The sequence below is a fragment of the Gymnoscopelus braueri genome (assembly GCF_963280865.1).
Source record: "Gymnoscopelus braueri genome assembly, chromosome: 13".
Lineage (NCBI taxonomy): Eukaryota > Metazoa > Chordata > Actinopteri > Myctophiformes > Myctophidae > Gymnoscopelus > Gymnoscopelus braueri.
In genome coordinates, this window is record NC_137615.1 from 34406297 (window position 1) to 34425590 (window position 19294).

Consider the following 19294-nt stretch of genomic DNA (forward strand, 5'->3'; position numbering starts at 1 on the left):
GTGATTACTTTTTTATGCAATTAGTATTGGGATCTGCATTTGTATTTATCATATATTGCCTATACCAGTAAAAAACATTTATTAAAAACCTATTGCAATTCTCAAGTGTATAATAGTTTCGTTCACCCCTATTAGCCTAAGTTCTTTGTTGTATATTGAAGACAACCCACTGCTATACTAATACTACTGGTTAGTAATTTTATTTTTATTTTTATAATAGCGGGTGAAAATTACTGCCAATTGTAACCGTGTTATAAAAATCAGTAATACACGAGAGGCCATAGCATATCACAGCTATCACCTGTAGGTATGATAATCATGATATACCACAGCCTCTTGTGTATTATTGCTTAAATACTACACAGTCTATTGGGTATAGTTACTATTTTCATATATATATATTTTTTTTAAACATCACTGCACAAGCGCAAGGTATCGGCATTTCTCTAAATGAAACATCGTCTTTGCTCAATAAATGTGTAAGGAGACCAAATACAACCACAGCAGTTGTGTTAGTAATATTGTATTGACATACTCTACCATACAGGTTGGTTAAAATCAGGTTGTATTCACAGAAAGAAGTAATGAATTGCAGTTGTAACCTGTTTTGTGCTATCAACTATATAGTGTTCCAGTTTCACAACTTTATTTTACTTTTATCTTTGCTGGATTCGCTGGATTATGTACACGGTACAACATGTAACTATTAACATGTCTTACTTCATTGCATACAGTGATAAGATCTTGTTTAACCAAACGGAACAACAAAATATTTTACAGAAATGTAAGAAAAGAATGCAGGTGTATGTCATCCCAAGCAAGTGTCTGATCGCTCATGGTGGATGATGAGGTCTCTATGTGCGAGCAATGTCGTAGTTGGCCACAAACCAATCACAGGTCTTTCTGACACCTGAAAGGGAAGAGTGGAAAGACTGCTGTTAATATTACTGGCTCATACTACCATAAATATCTGCCTATAAAGGTACATTTTAATCATCACTGTGAACATTTAAATGTACATTAACATTTATATAGCCTAAATTCAGAGTTAGTCATTCACAGTTTCACTGACTGCTAAAAAATATCCTGAAATTAAAGCTTTTTCTCTGACACCAGCAGTAGAAGAATGCAAGTTCTGACCTTCTTTAAAGGGCGTGAAGGTGAAGTCGGGGAGGTAGCGTCTCAGCTTGGCATTGCTGGCTGTCTTCTTCATTTGGCCGTCAGACATGGTGGTGTCATACTGGGGTTAAGGGGCAACCTATGCATGGAAGACATCGTACCAACACACTGATGTAGGAGAGTAGCCAACATAGAGAAGCCTAATATTTCCCCTGGCTGAGGAGGTTCCCTTTTGACTGAGCAGTAGATGTTTGGTTATCCAATAGGGAGACCTGGGTTCAAATCCAGGTCCCATAAAAATGTTCCCGCATATATCGGTATCGGTTGATATCGGTATCGGAAATTAGGAGTTGGACAATATCGGTATATCGAACATCCCTACATAAAATCGTGAATTAATATTTCTACAACAAAGGTGAGAAAGTCAGAGGCTGTTTTGTCGACCAATGTCTTGAGATGGACTCTAATTTGAATGTTTTTCTACGTCACACTTTCTACGAATGTTTTAATTAAAATTATTCAGTATTGAAAGTGTCACAGGAGATCGATAACATGCAGTGACAGTCAAGTTTTACCTAAATGTTTAAAATGTTTTCAAACATTCTCTACATTTTTCGAGCTGATCTTCAAGCTCTCAATGCATCATGATATTATATTTGAAGAATGTATTTAATTTACCCTACTATTTAATCATAATGACATGCCCAAAATAAGGATGCCAGGATGAAGGTGGTTAACCACTTAACACATACATACTTAATTGACTGGGATCCCCCAGGGCTCTATACTAGGGTTCCTCCCGTTTTCACTACACTAAATGTTTTTGCAGAAAGCAGCCAATCTAAAAGCTCACAGCTTGTAAATCTTCTATTTACACAAACATTTTGCCCCAGAATATGGCCGATAGGGTGAAAGTGGTTAACTCATTTTATGGTGATAAGGCATCGTTAGAGCATCCGTCTAAATAAACAAAGTAAAGTAAGTAAAGGATACAAGTATTTGGCCTTTGAAGTCCAGTGATTCTGCAATCGTATCCACAACATCTTTGATGGAGACCTCATCCTCTTCCCCCACTGTGTGACCGAGAGGAAAGAAAGCATAGTTATATACAGTAGGGTTGTAGTCGAGACCACCTAAAGCGAGTCCAAGTCAAGACCAAGTCCGAGGGGGGGCGAGTCCGAGTCAAGACCGAGTCCGAGAGGCCAGGGAGGGGGTCGAGTCCGAGTCAAGACCGAGACCGACGGGAGGCGAGACCGAGTCGAGGCCGAGACCGACCGGAGGCGAGACCGAGACCAGATCTTTTTTTTATTTTATTTTTTTATAGAAAATGTTCAAATCAGCCTCATGGTGGCGCTATGACAGGCCACAGGAAACTTTGCACACTCCCTAGAGGCCAAGGAAAAACCTTTGCCCTGCATTTTTCACATCTGCCTGAGAAGGAAGCATCAGTGCGGTGCTTTGATGCTGACAATGCCTTAGGAGCTTCTTTTGTCTATGCCTTTCTCTCTATTGCAACCTCCATTTGTTGCATTCGCTAAATTAAACACTCAAGGGACGACTTTACAGGGTTGTACAGTTCCCCACTTTCTTTTAAGGGAGTGGGGGCAGTCCACTCCACTCTCTTTTGAATTTCACTTCTGTATTGTGAAATGTGAAAGGGAAGGAAGGTGAATCACAGGAGGAGGGTCTCACACGTCTTGATCAAGGCCAGCAAGGTGGTTATGTAGGGAAGTGCATTTACCACTATACACCATTAAATGCTGGTCAGGTGGTGGAGAGAGGTGCAGATGGGGCCCCCTTATCACTGTAACTTCACTGGCCTGCTCTTATGACAGCCACCCTATCCTATTCAGACCTGGAACACCTATACGTTGTTATACCTTTCAAGCCGGGAACGCCTCTTTGTCATTTTAGTTGTTGCTACATTATATATAGCAACATAATTGTTTTTTTTTACTTTTTGAATACAACTTTGAAACTGAAACTTAGGTCAGGATTTAGAAGGCGGTTTTAGAATCAGCCTCAGGTCTAAATGGGCTATATACAGTATACACACACTGACCATCTGACCGTAAAAATACCGCTCAACCATCATCTCCCTCACCTTTGCCTTTAAGATGCTGCGCACCTGCACAACAGGAGTTTGCGTGTGTCACCAATACGGACTTCAGCATCAAATATAATTATCACAGGCATGTGGGAAGCTCCATGTCCTCGACATGTCCATACCTGCCCTGTTCTCTCTCTCTCTCTCTCTCTCTCTCTCTCTCTCTCTCTCTCTCTCTCTCTCTCTCTCTCTCTCTCTCTCTCTCTCCCCTCCATGCTCATTCCCTCTAACGATGTCCCCACCTTTTGCATTGACCAATGATCACGCTGACCTCAGCAGCGATATCAGGCAAAACAACAGTTATGAATATTTGTTCAGTGGATATTGCAATTCTGAGAAGGCCCAGACAAGTCCCTACCTGATGGTAATGATATTTATAACCCTTTATCTCTTACTGATACACCCACCGAATCCTTAGACAAACAATAACCATGCACCATAAAACTCCCAATGTTTATTGAACTCTGAGAGTGTACACATTTGGTTTCATTTGTACACTCTCTGAGTTAAATTAACACTGGTACTTTTACTGCGTGCTCAGTATATACCATATATAAAAAATTTCATAGGCATGTTATCGCTGAGATTTCTCAGGTAAACAAGGGATAAAGCAATGTTGTTTTTTCAATGTCACCATTTATTGCATCGAGGCGTGGTTTGCATTTTTTTTAACAGCATTAAAAAAGTACAAATGAAAAACAACAGGATAAGATCAAAGAGTTTGTATCAAATTTGATGTATTATACAAATGAGAAAATCAAGTTTTTTTTCCCCGTTTCGTATACATGTATAATCTGTTTTCGCATCCAATCCCAACCAATGTATAGGTCTAAATTGACATATTCATACATATCTCAAACTCCATATTTGTGAGAGATAAAAACATACAAATAAAAAAAGACATACACCGAAGTAATAAACCAAGATAAAAAAATCCATCACCCAGTGATAGAATCCAGAACTGCTTGTCTCAGAATAGACCCCACTTCTGTTTCTAGACAGCAAAATCCAGAGTGTTAATATACAGGTACATATTTACACTCTCAGAGTTAAATTAATACTCTGGATTTTTGCTGTGTATCAATCAACACAAAGATATCAATCAACTTAATTTTCCTCGTCAGCTGTTTGGCGGAATATGTCCAACAAAGGTCCGAAATGTTTAACAAGTGTGATTTTTTTTATGGTCAAAGTTGAATTATTGCAGTGTTAAGTTCATGGCTAAATATAAATATATACTGTATATATATATATATATATATATGTATATTCTGTATGGAGATATATGCATCCTTGCAGTGTGGTCACTGTGCTTTAGAAAACAACATCTAGACTTATCACATGTACATAAAATGTATCATTAAAAAAAAGAAAAGTAATTAATTCAGAGAAGGCTGGCTGGATTTCCTAATAAAAACTTTGCTGCCTATCAAAGTGCATAATATCGTATTTTCTGAAGGCAATCATAGTCAGCTTTGCTTTGTAATACATGACTGTACAGTAGGCAAATAGCAAAGGTTTATGCCCAGCTTATATATATATATATATATGAAATTGACTATTTGAGTACATGCACACAGTGACAGTCTCATGCACATGATGTGTGTAAAGTCAAGTCATTATATTATATTTGTATAGCACATTTGATGCAGGTGCAAACTCAACGCACTTCACAATTAAATACAATAGTAGAAAAATAGATCAATACTTTTATGGCACAACACAGAGTGCTCTGAAACAAAAACAGCAAGCTTGTCAAAAGTCATTTTGTCAAAATGTCATGTGAGTGTGAACTGACTTTGTATTGGTCAGTCAATCAATGCAGGAATCAAACTAAGTTGAAAAATGTATTCACCATTGCAGCTGGATGACAATTTCCGAGTAGGTATGTTTGTGTGAAAATATTTGTGTAAAAAGGCCTTTACAGTAAATCTACTATTTTTATTTAAATGTCCCCTTGCAGTAGAGCACTTAACTTACCAGCGAGGATGATGGGGTCGACCTCATTATACTCCCTCAGTGCCCAGATGATTAGATGGCCCAGATCCTGAGGAAAACACATAACCACTTAACTGGTTAGGCTGCATTTAATATTTATACATATTTAAAATATTTTTGTACATTTATGCAAATATTTATGTTGCACTACTGTACCAGGGAATAAATTAACTGTCTTCTAGCCGTGCCAGAGCCCCACACATTCAGAGGAGTTCCTTCCTCTATGGGAAAAACAGGAAAATATTGGGATTTGTTTTAATCCTGCATTACTTTGTGAGGTCTGTACTTATGGCAAGCAACCTAATTTGAGCTACTGTAAAGAAGAAATCAAAGAACCCCTTGATTCAAGAACCCCTGCTGTCCTTCCAGGCCCCCTACAGTATGGTTAGCATTGAGTACGTGTGCATGTATAGATGGGTGGGTGTGAGATGTACACGTACTTTTGGCCTTGTACGTCTTGTGCAGGAGTGCCACACACTGTGTGTGTGTGTGTGTGTGTGTGTGTGTGTGTGTGTGTGTGTGTGTGTGTGTGTGTGTGTGTGTGTGTGTGTGTGTAAAGGCTTTTAAAATATTTACTACCAGAAGAGCTGCCTTAACCACAGTGTAGCTATTTTAGGCATGTCATTATTGGTGAAAACTTGCAAATTAAGAGTTATTGAAAACAAGCTCACAACAGGTGACAACGCTACACGTTGTGAGCTTGTATTGCCTATTTTGGAAAATAAATGCAAATAAAGTGAAAACATTTTGAAAAGTGTAGTTGTATGTTTGAAAATGATTGAAAATGGGGCTCAAGTGTTTATCATATCTCTAACTCCGTACTAAAGGAGGGAGGTAGGCCTATGGGTTACTACTACTGGCTCTATTTGCTGCTTTTCAAGCTGTTGTTTTTGTTGTAGATGAATGCATGTCAGATTAACCTGTGTGTCCCCTCCACACCCTGTTTGCTCTGCACAGTTCACCTGTTCTGGACATCAATCATTCTTTTAGCGTGCGAGTAGCCAAAGTTGGAGTCGTGGGGCGGACCATTGTGTATCTGCAAACGTTAGGGAGGAAAGCAGTTATTCAAGAAAGACAAGCTTTGTTCAAATAATGAACAGATCGTGTTTCTCTGTCATATAGCCAAAACCTACAAAACCAGGATAGTTGCTTCTGGAGGAGCATATAATTACTCCTATGGAGCCTGTCATTGCGAGGTCTCTCTACAATATAATGTAACAGGCTATATCTTTTTCTTTGGATTCGTTATTAACTGTACTCACCATAGTCTCATCAATGGGGTAGGTTGTCTTGTCAGGGAAGATGCAACTGGAAAGGCAAGACACCACCTTGGTGACGCCCATTTCATGAGCTGTGTGTAGCACGTTGTCGTTTATCTTCAGATTGTCTCTCTGTGAAGGCATTGGACTGTCACTAAAATGTCTGCTTGTATTTCAACTAAATTGAACATCTTAACAATAGATAAGAAGGTGGCTGCTGAGAAACTGATTTAGATTGTCTCACTAAAAAGTGTAGGTTCTCCCTCATGTGCAGGTACAGTCCTCCTACTTTGGCCGCCAGGTGGATGACGTGAGTGGGCCGGTGCTTCTCAAACACAGCCCTGGTTTGCACAGGATCTCTGTAAACATTTCATACAGTCTTAGCACCACAGTTGCACCGCAGCATCTTTTTGAGATCAAACCCTTATTGATCAGTGGCTTCCCAAAAGTTTAGAGAAGTGTTCAAACTCAGAGAGAATCACAGCCCCCCCACCCAACAGCAAAATGGCCACAATGTGATAAAGACATGATGTTATGACTTACACAAGATTGGCCTCCTTGGAAGAGAGGAAGATCCATTCTTCTCCCTCCCGTCTCCCACCTTCCTCCTGCACCACATGCTTAATGGCGTTGCCCACCAGCCCAGACCCTCCAGTCACAAGGACACGCATCGCCCCTGAATTGCTCTTCAAATCCATCTTCTGTATCTATCTAGTCTTCAATGAGGTGGCAGGATTTAGCAGAAGATATTAATACAATAAATACATGCACTAAATTAAAACAGAAATTAAACTGTATTCATGTTACAGGCTAAATTATGTAATGTATATGTTCTAATTAAAAGCAGGTGCATCTAACCATTACACAGTTTTACATATTGTTTTTGCATGTAAAATTAGCAATACTCAATCAACAGCATATACACATTGAGCAGAAGAACTATTTGGATTGATTGATTGATTGATTGATTGATTTATTGACAATTTGCACATAACAAAACAATGTACACAGGGAATAGTCAAAAGGATAGACACAAGAGGCGGGAGTGCGGGCGTGCGTGTGAGTATCTATATGTGTATGCGTGTGTGTGTGTGTGTGTGTGTGTGTGTGTGTGTGTGCGTGCATGTGTGTGCGTGTGTGCGCGCGCCTGTGCGCGTGCGCATGTGTGCGGGGGCTGGGGAGGATCCGAACCCTAATTAAAAAATGTACTTTTAGGTCGCACTGGTAGTGACTCGTGAGCCATCTCTTAAGGGAGAACTTAAAGCCAGCCATGGAGCTAGTGGTCTTGATGCTTGTTGGTAGTTCGTTCCATGCATCTGTTGCAGTGTACAGGAATGAACTCTGGCCCATGCAACTGCTAAATAGGTGAGGCACAAAGTTAGTGGAGCTTCCTCTGGTTGAGTACCTATGTACTGTGCTGACCTTGGTAAAATATTCATCTAGGTACTTAGGTGCAGCATTATTTATGATCCTGTGGACCATACACATTTTTATTTGAATTACTCTTTCCTCGACTTTGAGCCACTTGAGGCTGTTGAAATGGGCCGGCAGAAGGTGAGTTCTGGGATGTAACTTGTGGATCAGTCTAACTAATTTGTTTTGCGAGGTCTGGAGCTTTTTTTTCAGGATCTTTGGGATGTTGGAGTACCAGGATGTGCATGCATAGTCGAAATGGCATTGTACCAATGCCCCTGCCAGTATTATTAGCGCATTTCGATCTATGAAGGGCGATATTCTAGCAAGGAATTTTATCCTCTGGTTTACTTTCATGATAACTTTCAGAGCCATGCTCTCTCCAGATAAGGAGTTATTTAGTATGCATCCCAAATATGTTACTTCTTCCTTATCTTTAATTGGCGAGTTGCCAACCACTACCGTAAGCCCTGGGGATTTATTTAGCTTGGCTGTAGACGCAAACAGGATTGCCTCTGTTTTGCCCAAGTGGAGTGACAGCCTGTTGTCTTCTAACCAGATACTGACTTTGGTTAATTCTGTGCTAAGCATTTTTTCTACTACTGATTTCTCTTTGTGTGAGACTAAGAGGGCTGAATCATCTGCAAAGAGAAACAGATTGCAATTGCAGGCAGACTTCATGTCATTAATGTACAATAAGAAGAAGAGAGGGCCTTGAATACTGCCTTGAGGGACTCCGCATGTTAATGGTTGAGGTGAGGACATTGTGCCATTTACTCTCACCACTTGTTCTCTGCCATCCAGGCAAGATCTTACCCATTTGGTAGCTGTGGTGTTGAAGCCTAAGGCCCCAAGCTTACCCAGTAGGATGCTGTGATTTACAGTGTCAAATGCCTTCTGTAAATCAAGCATTACCATGCCACAGTACTTACCTAAGTCCACTTCTTTCTTTATGTGATCTGTAAGATATAGTAAACAGGTGTCTGTTGAGTGTGATTTCCTGAAACCGGATTGAAATTCGCACAATAACTTATGTGATGTTGTATAATGTTCTATCTGTTCATGTATAAGTCTCTCTATTACCTTTGATAATGTGCATAGAATGGAAACAGGGCGGTAGTTACCTGGTTGTAATTTGCTTCCCTTTTTGTGCAGTGGGGTTATTGTCGCCGATTTGAATTCCTGTGGGAAGTGACCTTGGTTGATGGACAAATTTATTATGTGGGTTATGCAGGAAGTGATGACTTCTTCTGCGTCTCGTAGATAACTGGCTGGGATGTTATCGTGACCTGTTGCTTTTGTAGGATTTAGAGTTTTTAGCTTTTCTAACACTTCTTCTTTGGTTACTTCCCTAAGGGAGAAGGCCTCGGGTTTAACTCCCTTATTTTTATAAAAATGCTCTGTATGAGCCTCACTGTAGCACCCTGACTGGGCCGGTAGTGCGCTGACTAGTGAATCTGCTATGGTTGTAAAATAGGTGTTGAGACTGTTGGCTACCTCCAGTTTATCAGATAACATTTTTCCTCCTATTTCCAGGTTTAGATTGTGTGTTTTGGTTTTTAACCTCTTATTGCATCCTAACTGGCCCAGTGATTTCCATAATTTCTGAGGATTGTTTTTGTTTTCTGTAATCTTTTGGGTGAAAAACTCCTTCTTTCTCCTAATCGTTCGTTGGACCTCGTTTCTTAATTTTTTATATTTAGTAAACAGGTGCTCATCCTTGGATTTCCTGTACTTTCTAAAAGTGTCATCTCTTAGTCTAATAGCTTTTAAAATATCTGCATTAAACCATGGCTCGGTTCTAGCTTTTATCCTCACAGTTTTTTCTGGAGCATGTTTGTCAACAATCGGTAAAAAAGATGATTTAAAAAGGTCCAATGACTTATCCACTTCTGTACATTTAAGAACTGGAAACCAATCCAAGTTCCCCAGAGAGGAAGATAGAGCCTCACTACTATATGACTTTTGGGATCTGATATTGATTGTGTTATGATAGTTTAGTACTGTTTTCTGAAGCTTACATGTACAGTATATGATGGATTCAAACAAGAAAGGTTTAAAAGATATTTTAAGCTATTTTAGCCTGTACATATTCCTTACCTGAGTGTCAGGGGAGACAATTTCTTGTGAGGCAGTCCTGTATCTAGCACGTTAAAAAATATAAATTTTTTGTTGACCGAGGCTTCACTTTGGACTGAAGAACAGGAGACGTTTACCTGTGGTTTTAAGGATAGCTTTTGTTGGGATAGCTTTTGCCCCCCCCCCCTTTTAAACCCACCTTGTAGGTGGGGTCAGGGGGGGGGGGGGATCGAGTTGGTCTCACCTTGGGGGGAACCAGTTGATCTCGCCTTGGGGGGAACCAGTTGATCTCGCCATGCCAACTGCATGTTCCCCATGTGTAACTTTTCTGTGCAGCACTTTGTGACTTCTGTTTAAAAAGGTGATACATACATAAAGCTATTATTATTGTTATTATTATATGGATTGTGGGTTTAAAAGGGGCCTGGGGTAAAATTAATCCTATATTAAAATGTCCTAATTGGTTGGTCGGCCAGTGGACAAACGCAGCCCTTGGTGGCCCCAATAGGAGCTCTGTTTTCTTTTGCTATTTTTGCCCCGAAGTAGACTCAAGATATGCTTGAATCTTAATAATAATACCAATTTTAATTAATTATTTGAGTCTACATTGTATGGGAAAATGTGTTCATTTGTCTCTGTATGATGTATACTTCCAAAGATTTGCTATTGACATTTTTCCATTTGGGGATTTGGGTATAGGATATGTGTAAGATAAGGTTAAAAATGAACCCCATGCCGGGACATTATTTCAGCCTGCTATCTGGCAGAATCTTAAAATACACTCTTCAAGGATTAAGATAATGGTTGGTTAGTGAAAAGAGACCTAGAAGGCCTATGTGATTTTTGCAGTTTTGTCCTGCAGGATGTGCTTGAATCTTAATAATAACCACTTTAATGAATTCCTTGGGTCCAAATTGTATGGGGAACAATGATTCATTTGTCTCTGTAGGTCAGTGGTAACCAACCTTTTCAAGCCCATGAGCTTTTTTAATTCCAATGTGTGAGCAGAGATCTACCTCTACAAATTATGTTCCAAAAAAACACTTAAAGGGATATTTCACTTTCAAAAAAACGTTTGGTTATTTTATCGTCTACTTGGACTTTAGTGAGCCCCCCAGACAGTTTATAAGTTGCTTGATTCAGTATTTAGATATTTGATATTCATTTTATCAGACACGCCCCCTTCCTATACAAACCCATTATAACTTCAATTGAAATTTTTGACATGTTAGATTCATCAAAAACACCCGTCCTTGGTTCTGGTGACTCACCCTGCCTAATACGCGAGGGGGCCGTGTTTTTTCGATTACTTTTTTCATTTATTTTTAATATTTTTTTTGGAAAAGGAAAACAAATTAAATACAATAAAAAATATAAAATAAATGGAAAAAGTTATCGAAAAAACACGGCCCCCTCACGTATTAGGAGGGCAGGGTGAGTCACCAGAACCAAGGACGGGTGTTTTTGATGAATCTAACATGTTAAAAATTTAGTTTGAAGTTATAATGGGTTTGTATAGGAAGGGGGCGTGTCTGATAAAATGAATATCAAATATCTAAATACTGAATCAAGCAACTTAAAAACGGTCTGGGGGGCTGACCATCTTTTTTCAAATAGCCTAGGTATAAAATAGGGCTAAAGCGGTAGTAACTACTAACTAAAGTTTTCAAATAATTGTAGTGGAGTAAAAGTACAATATTTGCCTCTGAGATGTAGTGGAGTAGAAGTAAGAGTACTGAACATTGGAAATACTCCAGTAAAGTAAAAAAAAATACCTCAAATTGTACTTATAAAGAAAAACATCACATGGATGCAACTGGGACGTATCATCTGTTAGGTTTCCAGCATTGCTAGCCATGTTGAGGAATGGTCACACACAAGGACTTAGTTATCTGTAGTTTTTATTTCTCTCATCAACCCACACAGCATTGTTGCCTCTTTCACTGTCGATCACAAAAGTGCGCGCGCAAACACACTCGTCACATACAATACACGTCATCAGCACGTATAACCTGTAATACAAGCGCACAGCGCCACAAGAGGATCTGGTCGTATACATTATAATAAATGCGCACACCAGAAACAACATAATGTATGAGAACACAATCCAACACCTCCACTTGTTCTCATCATAACAAAACCAAATACAAAACAAACAAAAAATTGCATTTTCTTAATTCCCAAAGAACCAACTTTTGAATTTGATTATTCTGACCTTTGCTACATGCTTTGTTAGTATGTCTGCAATCATTTCTTCTGATGGACAATATATGAGATCTATTTTACCTTCACTGAGAGTAGTACGGATGAAATGGTATTTCACATCAATGTGTTTGGACCTCTGCCTGTTTACAGGGTTCTTACTCAGTGCAATGGCACCCTGATTGTCTCCATGAATTGTGGTGCCACTGTAAACTCTATTATCCATACCATTTAGTAGCTGATTCAGATACAGGCTTTCCTGAGTTGTGGCTGCTAGGCCCATGTATTCGGCCTCACATGTTGACAAAGCCACAGTAGGCTGTTTCTTTGATTTCCATGAAAATGCAGGGCCTTGTTCTGTCAGGCTAAAACAGTACCCTGTAGTACTATGCCTATCTTCAACTGAAGATGCCCAATCAGAATCACTGAATGCTATCAGATTCAAGTTCTCATCACTTTTCTTGAAGCATAACTCGTAGTCAATAGTACCTTTTAGGTATCTCAAAACGTGTTTAGCAGCCACTAAGTTTTCTGCTTTTGGATTTGCCAATGTTTGTGACAGCTTACTGACAATCCAGCTAATATCTGGTCTGGTACAAGTCATGGCATAAATCAGACTGCCTACAATCTCCCGGTAATCTCTTGGGTTCACAAGCTTATTGCTGTCATCTTCGTCATTGCTGACACACTCTATTTTTTAGCTCAGATGGGGTAGATCTAGCTTTACAGTCTGACATTCCAAACCTTTCAAGCATTTTTACAATGTACCTTCTTTGATTCATTTTAAATTCCCCTTTCTTTTGTTCAAACTTTATGCCCAAGAAAAATGATATTTTACCCAGGTCTTTCATGTTGAATTTGGCTTTCATTGTACCTTTGAAACTGTTAAGCAGATCATTGCTGCTGGCTGCAATTATTAGATCATCCACCCATATGAGTACAAGGATTGTCTCATGTCCAATCTGCTTCTTATACACACAGTGGTCAGATAGATTTCTCACAAAATTATCTTGTTCAAGATGATCATTTAGAAGAAGTTTGTACCAATTTCTTCCTGATTGTTTCAGACCATAAATGGACTTCTTTAACTTACACACCAATTTTTCTCCCATCTCTGATGTTTTATCAAAACCCTCGGGTTGTTCCAAGAAAATGTCTTCATCTATTGGAGCATGTAAGTATGCCGTCTTCACATCCATTTGTCTATACCTTCTGTCTGGTTATAACCCTTAGCAACATATCTAGCTTTAAAGACCTTTCCTTTTTCAGCATTTTCTTTTAAGGCATAAACCCATTCCCCCCCCCCCCACTACATTCCTATCCACAGGTAAAGAAGTCAGTTCAAATGTGTCATTTTCTTTTAGTGAGTCGACCTCTTCCTTCATGGCGCGTTGCCATTCGGCCGCCTCAGATGACAGCAGGGCTTCTCTATAGGTCTGGGGCACTCCACATATCGCCCTGTAACAATAATCAACACTTGCATTTGTCACATCTTTATCCTCAAGGTCTGATATGTAATCCTGTAAGTATTTAGGGGGTTTCTTTTCCCTTCTTGGGTAGCGTTTGTTTTGGCTATGACTGCTAGGTTTTGGATCTTTGTCCTCATCTTGAGCTACAGTTTCTGTAATTTCACCGTTTTGTGACTCATCTGCCTGTTCATTTTCCTCTAGGCTTTGATTTTCTCTGTTCTCTTCTGTCTGCTGTAACTCAGCATCACTTCCATTTCTATGCTTTCTGTTTGTGTATTCCTGGACTTCTGTCTCATAATCATCAGTTTGTTTGTTTGTTCCACACTATTCTTTTTGATGAATTTCACCAGCCTATGTTTTGACACCTTTTCTGTATGTGGATTGTAGACCAGATAGGCTGGACTGTTCTTACTGTACCCCACAAATATCCCCTTTTCACACCTGGGATCCAATTTCTTGTGATCATGGTTGTACGCATTACATACAGATCCAAAAACCCACATTTTTGAAAGATTTGGTTTTCTCCCTGTTAACATGAAGTGTGGAGTATTTTTAACTCTGTCATTGTAACATCTGTTGCGGATATGTGCTGCACTCTGAACAGCATAAGGCCACAATATTTTTGGCAATCCCTTTTCTAATAGAAGGCACCTTCCCATTTCAAAAAGGGTCCTCCACTGTACCATTTTGGTGTGGAGAGTAGGGACATGATGTCTCATGCCTTATACCTCTATCTCTTAAAAGGGACTGGAAAGTATCACCTGTGTATTCTCCTCCACCATCTGATCTGATACATTTTACAGAACCAAAAGGAGCACTGTCTGATAGGAATTTCTTTGTGGCCAGTGTTGCATCACTTTTATTTTTAATGAAATAAACAGCTACTGCCCAGAAAAATCATCTGTAAATGAAATGGCATATTTATGCCCATCTTGACCAGTTGGGTCAATGGGGCCTGCCAAGTCAGTATGTACCAACTCCAGTGGTGTTTTAGCTTTAGCATCCATTTTCCTATTTCTGTTATTTGTAAATTTTCCCTCAGTGCAGACATTGCAGTCTAGTTTGATATTGCCTGTGATTTTCATACCTTCTACCACATCTGGTAATTTCAACACATCATCAACATTACAGTGTCCCAAAATGTCATGCCATGTTTTGACATCACAAGTGAGGTTCACTTTGTCACTATTTAATATATCATTCACTGAATCATCAACCCAGTGTTCTTGGTTAATTACCGTTTTCACGTAGTACAGTCTCTCCTGCTCCTCTATGCGGAAGACTGTCCCATCTCTGGTTGTCTCCGCCAGGCCGAAAGGCATGGCGAGAGAGTATGTTTTGCCCGTCCGTGTCCGTCCGTCCGTCCGTCCGTCCGTCCGTCCGTCCGTCCGTCCGTCCGTCCGTCCGTCCGTCCGTCCGTCATTGTGTCTGTGGACAGCTAATCTCCGGCACCGTTGGCTTGCTCGCAGTGAAACTGTGCACACACACTCCCTGGATGCCACAGCAGAACCTCTGCCCCAAATTTTTCACATGGCCCTTTTATAGCGCCACCAGGTGGCTGATTTGTGCAAAACATATTTTTTGACAGTACTCCTACAGATTTTGTCCAAAAATCTTGCAAATCGGTACACAGTATCTCTGTAGTCATTAAACAAAACAGGTCTTTCGGATTTTTCATATTCCATCCTGATTAGCTAAAAATGGCTTCCAAAGTTTGCAGGAGTGCTCCTTTTTGAACAAAATGCCTCAAATCATGAACACAGCATGCAATTTCCTTGAAACTTTGCACGCATATTTCCCCTATGCCGAGGAAAAAATGCCACTTGAACATTTTCAAATCAGCCTCATGGTGGCGCTATAACAGGCCGATTCGTGTTTTTACCTATAACTGCACCGATCTGTGTAAAACTTTGTAAGCGCACTCCCTAGAGGTCAAGGAAAAACCTTTGCCCTGCATTTTTCACATCTGCCTTTTATAGCGCCCCCAGGGGGCCGACTTATGTAAAACATATTTCTTTACATTACTCCTTCCGATTTTATCCAAATTTCACGCAAATCGGTACACATGATCTCTATAGTCATGTGATCAAGACGGATGTGTTTTATTTTTCATATTCCATCCCGATTGGCTAAGATTGACATCTAAAGTTTGCAGTAGTGGCTTGTTTTGAACAAAATGCTGCAAATCATTCTTTTCACGCACATTCACACTATGTTGAGGAGAAAATGCCACCCTTTAAACATTGGCCTGTTATAGCGCCACCAGCAGGTCTAATTTAGCAAAACAAATTTTTTGATCAAATGCCTCAAATCATGAATGCAGTGTCCGATTGCCGTGCAAGGCCTAAGAAGAAATGGCACCCTTTTCACATTGGCCTATTATAGCGCCACCAGGAGGCCACAATAACCTACCTGACCTGGCGGAGACCTGTGCTCCGAGGAGCACTTTTTCTAGTTATTAGTTCATTCTGTCCCTTTTGGAAGATCACTTTGGCTCCATCATTTGCCACAGCCTCCACTGAAATGATGCTCTGTGGGTAGGATGGTATGAACAAGGCCTTCTTCAGTGTGACCACGACGTCTCGTCCCTCGATGTCCTGAAGTGTCACCTCTGCGTCGCCTCGCTCCAATGCATTTTTACAATGTACCTTCTTTGATTCATTTTAATTTCCCCTTTCTTTTGTTCAAACTTTATGCCCAAGAAAAATGATATTTTACCCAGGTCTTTCATGTTGAATTTGGCTTTCATTGTACCTTTGAAACTGTTAAGCAGATCATTGCTGCTGGCTGCAATTATTAGATCATCCACCTATATGAGTACAAGGATTGTCTCATGTCCAATCTGCTTCTCATACACACAGTGGTCAGATAGATTTCTCACAAAAATATCTTGTTCAAGATGATCATTTAGAAGTTTGTACCAATTTCTTCCTGATTGTTTCAGACCATAAATGGACTTCTTTAACTTACACACCAATTTTTCTCCCATCTCTGATGTTTTATCAAAACCCTCGGGTTGTTCCAAGAAAATGTCTTCATCTATGGGAGCATGTAAGTATGCCGTCTTCACATCCATTTGATGAACAATGAGATCATTTTGGACAGCTATTTGCATTAGTGCCCGTACTGACGTGATGTTTGCTGTTGGTGCAAACGTCTCATTGTAGTCTATACCTTCTGTCTGGTTATAACCCTTAGCAACATATCTAGCTTTAAAGACCTTTCCCTTTTCAGCATTTTCTTTTAAGGCATAAACCCATTTCCCCCCCACTACATTCCTGGTGGGGGAATGTAGTGGCGCGTTGCCATTCGGCCGCCTCAGATGACAGCAGGGCTTCTCTATAGGTCTGGGGCACTCCACATATCGCCCTGGAACAATAATCAACACTTGCATTTGTCACATCTTTATCCTCAAGGTCTGATATGTAATCCTGTAAGTATTTAGGGGGTTTCTTTTCCCTTCTTGGGTAGCGTTTGTTTTGGCTATGACTGCTAGGTTTTGGATCTTTGTCCTCATCTTGAGCTACAGTTTCTGTAATTTCACCGTTTTGTGACTCATCTGCCTGTTCATTTTCCTCTAGGCTTTGATTTTCTCTGTTCTCTTCTGTCTGCTGTAACTCAGCATCACTTCCATTTCTATGCTTTCTGTTTGTGTATTCCTGGACTTCTGTCTCATAATCATCAGTTTGTGTTTGTTGTTCCACACTATTCTTTTTGATGAATTTCACCAGCCTATGTTTTGACACCTTTTCTGTTTGTGGATTGTAGACCAGATAGGCTGGACTGTTCTTACTGTACCCCACAAATATCCCCTTTTCACACCTGGGATCCAATTTCTTGTGATCATGGTTGTACGCATAACAATCAGATCCAAAAACCCACATTTTTGAAAGATTTGGTTTTCTCCCTGTTAACATGAAGTGTGGAGTATTTTTAACTCTGTCATTGTAACATCTGTTGCGGATATGTGCTGCACTCTGAACAGCATAAGGCCACAATATTTCTGGCAATCCATTTTCTAATAGAAGGCACCTTCCCATTTCAAAAAGGGTCCTCCACTGTACCATTTTGGTGTGGAGAGTAGGGACATGATGTCTCATGCCTTATACCTCTATCTCTTAAAAGGGACTGGAAAGTATCACCTGTGTATTCTCCTCCACCATCTGATCTGATACATTTTACAGAACCAAAAGGATCACTGTCTGATAGGAATTTCTTTGTGGCCAGTGTTGCAGCACTTTTATTTTTAATGAAATAAACAGCTACTGCCCCAAAAAAATCATCTGTAAATGAAATGGCATATTTATGCCCATCTTGACCAGTTGGGTCAATGGGGCCTGCCAAGTCAGTATGTACCAACTCCAGTGGTGTTTTAGCTTTAGCATCCATTTTCCTATTTCTGTTATTGCCTTCTTCAGTGTGACCACGACGTCTCGTCCCTCGATGTCCTGAAGTGTCACCTCTGCGTCGCCTCGCTCCAATGCCACGTTGTTCGTCCTGGTTCCGTCCGCCAGTTCCATGAAGTGTATATTTGGGTTGAATGTCTTGTCGAATCTTGTTGTTTTTCTCTGTTATGATGTGGGATGTTGCTCCACAGTCTACCATGAGACCATTTTTCTTAATGTTGTCTGGTAGCATCTCTTGGCTAGCCTTGAATACAAAAGTTTGTTGTTCTTCCTTGTGGACGTCTCTGCCCTCTGCGGCCTGTTTTGCCTCATCTTCGTACGGGTGTTTTCTCCTACACGTCTCATCGCTGTTTGTTGAGCTCTTATGAAAACTGCACCATGTATTTGCATGTTGGGTCTGTTGTGTTCCCTTTTGGCGGCAGTCTCTTGCAAAATGCCCACGTTTTTCGCATTCATAGCAAGTTACAGATGACACATTTACCTTCATCACATTGTCCGTTTTTGTTTTGTTGTCGAACTTTTCTGTCTCTTCGTAGCTCCGCAGTTTGCTTCTGAATTCGGTGAACGTTATCTCCTCGCTGCTCTGTGTCGCATGAATGACGAATGGCTTGTATGGTTCTGGGAGTCCTTTCAGGATCATGGCTATTATCAGCCCATCACTAATTATTTCCTTTGCATTTCTTAGTGCTGTTACCGTCTTTTCAGCTCGAAGGATGTAGTCTGTCACGGTCTCTTCATGTTCCTTTCTTAGCGACGTCAGTTCAGTATATAGGGCAATAATTCTGGGTTTACCGTGGCTGGCGTAATGGCTCCGTAGGATCCGCAGGGCTTCTCTGCCGTCATCTGCCGCCTCTCTCATCACCAACGACAGGCTTCTGTCGTCGAGATACTGGATCAATTCTGCGTAGCATTCTTCATTCTTTTCTGTGTCTTCATCATCACGATCGACAGTGGAGAGGATCGTCTCTTTTAGACCGATCATTCTCATATGACCGAGGAATTTTACCTCCCAAAGTTCGTAGTTGTCTTTGTTTCCATCGAAGACTAATCTTTGCCACCTTCCTCCTGGTTCACGCCTGGGCCCATAACCTGTTAGGTTTCCAGCATTGCTAGCCATGTTGAGGAATGGTCACACACAAGGACTTAGTTATCTGTAGTTTTTATTTCTCTCATCAACCCACACAGCATTGTTGCCTCTTTCACTGTGGATCACAAAAGTGCGCGCGCAAACACACTCGTCAC

General features: G+C 40.4%; 2 protein-coding genes across 2 annotated transcripts in view; one reads left to right on the forward strand and one right to left on the reverse strand.

Annotated features, from left to right (window-relative positions):
• gtf2f1 (general transcription factor IIF, polypeptide 1) overlaps nt 1-19294 on the forward strand; it is a 235715-nt gene that overhangs the window by 22453 nt on the left and 193968 nt on the right. The gene's annotated exons all lie outside the window — the stretch shown is intronic.
• On the reverse strand, nt 560-7187 carry LOC308099531 (GDP-L-fucose synthase-like). The gene is made up of 11 exons (XM_080448274.1): nt 7027-7187; nt 6728-6842; nt 6487-6615; nt 6187-6260; nt 5665-5699; nt 5381-5445; nt 5207-5273; nt 3224-3247; nt 2113-2192; nt 1141-1240; nt 560-910 (listed from the first exon to the last, which is right to left on the reverse strand). Exons 1-11 carry the CDS (start codon nt 7179-7181, stop codon nt 855-857), a joined length of 900 nt encoding a protein of 299 aa, XP_080304400.1. The 5' UTR covers nt 7182-7187; the 3' UTR covers nt 560-854.

Coding starts and splice junctions, on each gene's coding strand:
- LOC308099531 (XM_080448274.1), bottom strand. CDS start 7,181: ATGGATTTGAAGAGCAATTCAGGGGCGATGCGTGTCCTTGTGACTGGA. Junction 6,261..6,486: donor ACCCCATTGATGAGACTATG/GTGAGTACAGTT, acceptor TAACGTTTGCAG/ATACACAATGGTCCGCCCCA. Junction 5,274..5,380: donor GACAGTTAATTTATTCCCTG/GTACAGTAGTGC, acceptor TGTTTTCCTCAG/GATCTGGGCCATCTAATCAT.